This window comes from Lactuca saligna, chromosome 3 (assembly GCF_052625555.1).
Source record: "Lactuca saligna cultivar CGN05327 chromosome 3, ASM5262555v1, whole genome shotgun sequence".
Taxonomy (NCBI): Eukaryota; Viridiplantae; Streptophyta; class Magnoliopsida; order Asterales; family Asteraceae; genus Lactuca; species Lactuca saligna.
In genome coordinates, this window is record NC_136419.1 from 17,293,443 (window position 1) to 17,296,828 (window position 3,386).

Here is a 3,386-nt window from a genome sequence, read left to right on the forward strand (position 1 = left end):
ACACCTATAGAAATTCGTCAATTTCTAGGTCTCGCTGGATACTATCGCAGGTTCATTCAAAACCTCTCCCGCATAGCGAAACCTCTTACAACACTAACCCATAAATACGTGGCCTTTGAATGGGAAGAGAGATAGGAGAGAGCATTCCAAACGCTCAAACAAGCCTTGTGCACCGCACCAATACTATCCCTCCCCGAAGGGATAGAAGACTTTGTTGTCTATTACGATGCATCAAATGAAGGACTCGGATGTGTTCTGATGCAGCGAGGTAAAGTCATCGCCTATGCCTCAAGACAACTGAAGACACATGAGGTTAACTACACCACCCATGATCTTCAACTAGGAGGAGTTGTGTTTACTCTGAAGATCTGGAGACACTACCTGTATGGTACAAAAAGCACGATCTTTACAGAACACAAGCCTACAACACATTTTCGACCAGAAGGAGCTCAACATGAGACAACGATGGTGGGTCGAGCTACTCAGTGATTACGAGTGCGAAATTCATTATCATCTGGGTAAAGCCAACGTAGTAGCTGACGCCCTAAGTCGGAAGGAATACTCTGGTCGTAGAGTTAAATATTTGACTCTGACTATCCATTCACACTTGTCCACGCAAATTAAGGAGGCTCAGCTCGACGCTTTGAAACCTGAAAATGTGGCAGGTGAATCCCTAAGAGGGGTGGATAAGAACTTGGAAGTCAAGGGTGGTGGAGCCTTATACCTCATGGATCGGATCTGGACACCGAGACACGGTGGCTTTAGAGACTTGGTCATGGCCGAGGCACACAACATTCGTTATTCCGTCCACCTATGTTCAAATAAGATTTCTCTAGATCTTAAAAGGTTATACTGGTGGCCTAACATGAAATCAGAAATTGCTACCTTCGTAAGTAAATGCCTTACTTGCGCGAAGGTAAAGGTCGAATACTAGAAACTCTCCGGTCTTCTACAGCAACCGGAGATACCAGAATGGAAGTGGGAGTGGATCACTAATGACTTCATAACCAAGTTACCCAAGACAACGGGTGGACTTGATACCATATGGGTCATCATCGACAGGTTGACCAAGTCTGCACACTACCTACCCATCAAAGAAACCGAAAAAATGGAGAAACTTCCCATATCCATTATCTCGGACAGAGATAGTAGATTCACTTCTAGGTTCTGGCAGTCGTTACAAAGTTCCCTAGGAACTAGGTTGGACATGAGTACAACCTACAATCCGCAGACCGACGGACAAAGTGAGAGAACTATCCAAACATTAGAAGATATGTTGCGAGCCTGTGTGATTGAATTTAGGAAAGCTTGGGATACTCATTTACCCCTTGTCGAATTTTTCGACAACAAAACTTATCACACGAGCATAACGGCAGCTCCTTTCGAAGCCCTCTATGGCCGAAAGTGCAGATCTCCTCTGTGCTGGGTTGAGGTGGGTGATACCCAGTTAGCTAAGGGACGAGTTCCCGAAAGCACTCTCACGGGTTCGGAGATCATTCGGGAAACGAAAGAGAAGATCATTCAAATTCATGAACGATTGAAAGCCTCTAGAGACCGACAAAAAAGCTACGCTGACAAGCGAAGGAAACCATTGGAATTCCATGTGGGCAACCGTGTTCTACTGAAGGTCTCACCCTGGAAGGGCTTGATACGCTTCAGAAAGCGTGGGGAGCTCAATCCAAGATACATAGGGTCTTTCGAGATTCTTGCCCGAATCGGCCCCGTAGCTTACAAACTCAATCTACCGCTCGAACTTAGTAACGTACATTCTACCTTCCATGTCTCGAACTTGAAAAAGTGTCTGTCCAACGAGACTCTTGTTATCCCACTCAACGAGACCGAGATCAACGAGAGCCTCAACTTCGTGGAAGAACCAGTAGAGATCATGGACCGAGAGGTCAAGCAAACAAAACAAAGTCGTATCCCGATAGTGAAGGTTCGCTGGAATGCCAAACGAGGACCTTAATTCACTTGGGAACGAGAGGATCAGATGAAACTGAAATATCCTCATCTTTTTGCTCAGTTATTTGTAACTACTTATTTGCTAAAATTCTAATTTCGGGACGAAATTCCTTCTAATGGGGGGATGATGTGACAAACCGAAATTTCCATTATGTACTCCATATCAAGTCAATAGAAGTCAGAATAGTTACTGTTAACTTTCAAATGATTTGGGATAAGTTTGAACATTTTGTGATTTACACTTTAGGAGATGCGAGGAGAGGGGATGCGATTAGGGTTATTGTGTAACAATGACATTTCATACTCCAAGAAATTGGAATTATACGACCCGAACAAGGAGTTTGCAGTCCAAAATCCTAGGGGTATATATATGATCCTTAGCCATATTTGTTCATTTGTTCCATTTCCAACTAGAGAAAAGTCAAATTCTCTCTCACGGATCTTCGACCTTTCATCCCAAATTGTGAGTACATCTATCTAAGTGTATTATAGGGCTTGATATGTGTCTAATAAACTAGAAATCGTATCAAAACCACAAGATCAAAGAGTTTACGGCCCAAGAAAATAAGATTTTGTAGTTTCACTACTTAAAAGACCAATTGTAAAAGTGACACTCTTTGTATGGTTATCGATTCTTGTGAAAGAAACAAATACCATACGATACCTACAAAATAAATATATAACAAAAGTTAATATAAAAACAACAAAAGAGAATAATATAAGAAAACAAAATATAAAACAATTACTTGCTCATTCGAAACGTAGCATCAAAGGAAACAATATCACCAAATTCTTTATAGTTCGCATTTGTAGCTTCATCAACATAAAAAAGTGAAACCAACTTTCCCTTATCAAATATAAACTCAAATATAAGGTTTGGATCCTCTTTCATTTCATTTAAATACTTATCAACTACCATATATGCATCATCATTTCCAATAAAACAATTCACTTTTCTAGACTGATTCTTGTAGTCAACAACAATCCCTCCAATATTGTTTGAGCCTCTTAATTCTTGCATTATTCTATATGCTTTCATTGGATCAATCTTTACCCTTCTCATCTTCTCAATGAATTACTGAGCAACATTGTATGATTGCATGTTAGACCTTAAAAAAATGCCTATAATCTTCTATAACCAAATCATGATTATGCCTTTCTTCAAATTTGTATAGCTAAAAAACTTCTAAATTTCTTACTCTTCTAAATTTTGCAAAAGCTATACACCCTTTCCTTTTAATATTGGAATTTCTGTGAGCTTTTTTTTTAGGATCAGTCGTGTCTACATAAACACTTTGAGGAAGTCCCTCTCTATCATACAACATAGATCAATGAGTAAGAACACGTGACTTCTTATTTAACTTTATAGAATCCTTTCTTACATCAAAACCAACTTTAGCAGCATAAGCCCGATACATATTTAT

The 3,386-nt window shown here is 39.9% G+C and overlaps 1 protein-coding gene across 1 annotated transcript; it reads right to left on the reverse strand.

Annotated features, from left to right (window-relative positions):
- Window positions 1-2,511: 2,511 nt before the first annotated feature.
- Window positions 2,512-3,025, reverse strand: LOC145035222 (protein FAR1-RELATED SEQUENCE 4-like). Its single transcript, XM_078983801.1, has 2 exons — window positions 2,709-3,025; window positions 2,512-2,626 (listed from the first exon to the last, which is right to left on the reverse strand). The coding sequence occupies exons 1-2, from the start codon at window positions 3,023-3,025 to the stop codon at window positions 2,512-2,514; spliced, it is 432 nt and encodes a 143-aa protein (XP_078839927.1).
- Between the last annotated feature and the right edge of the window lie 361 nt (window positions 3,026-3,386).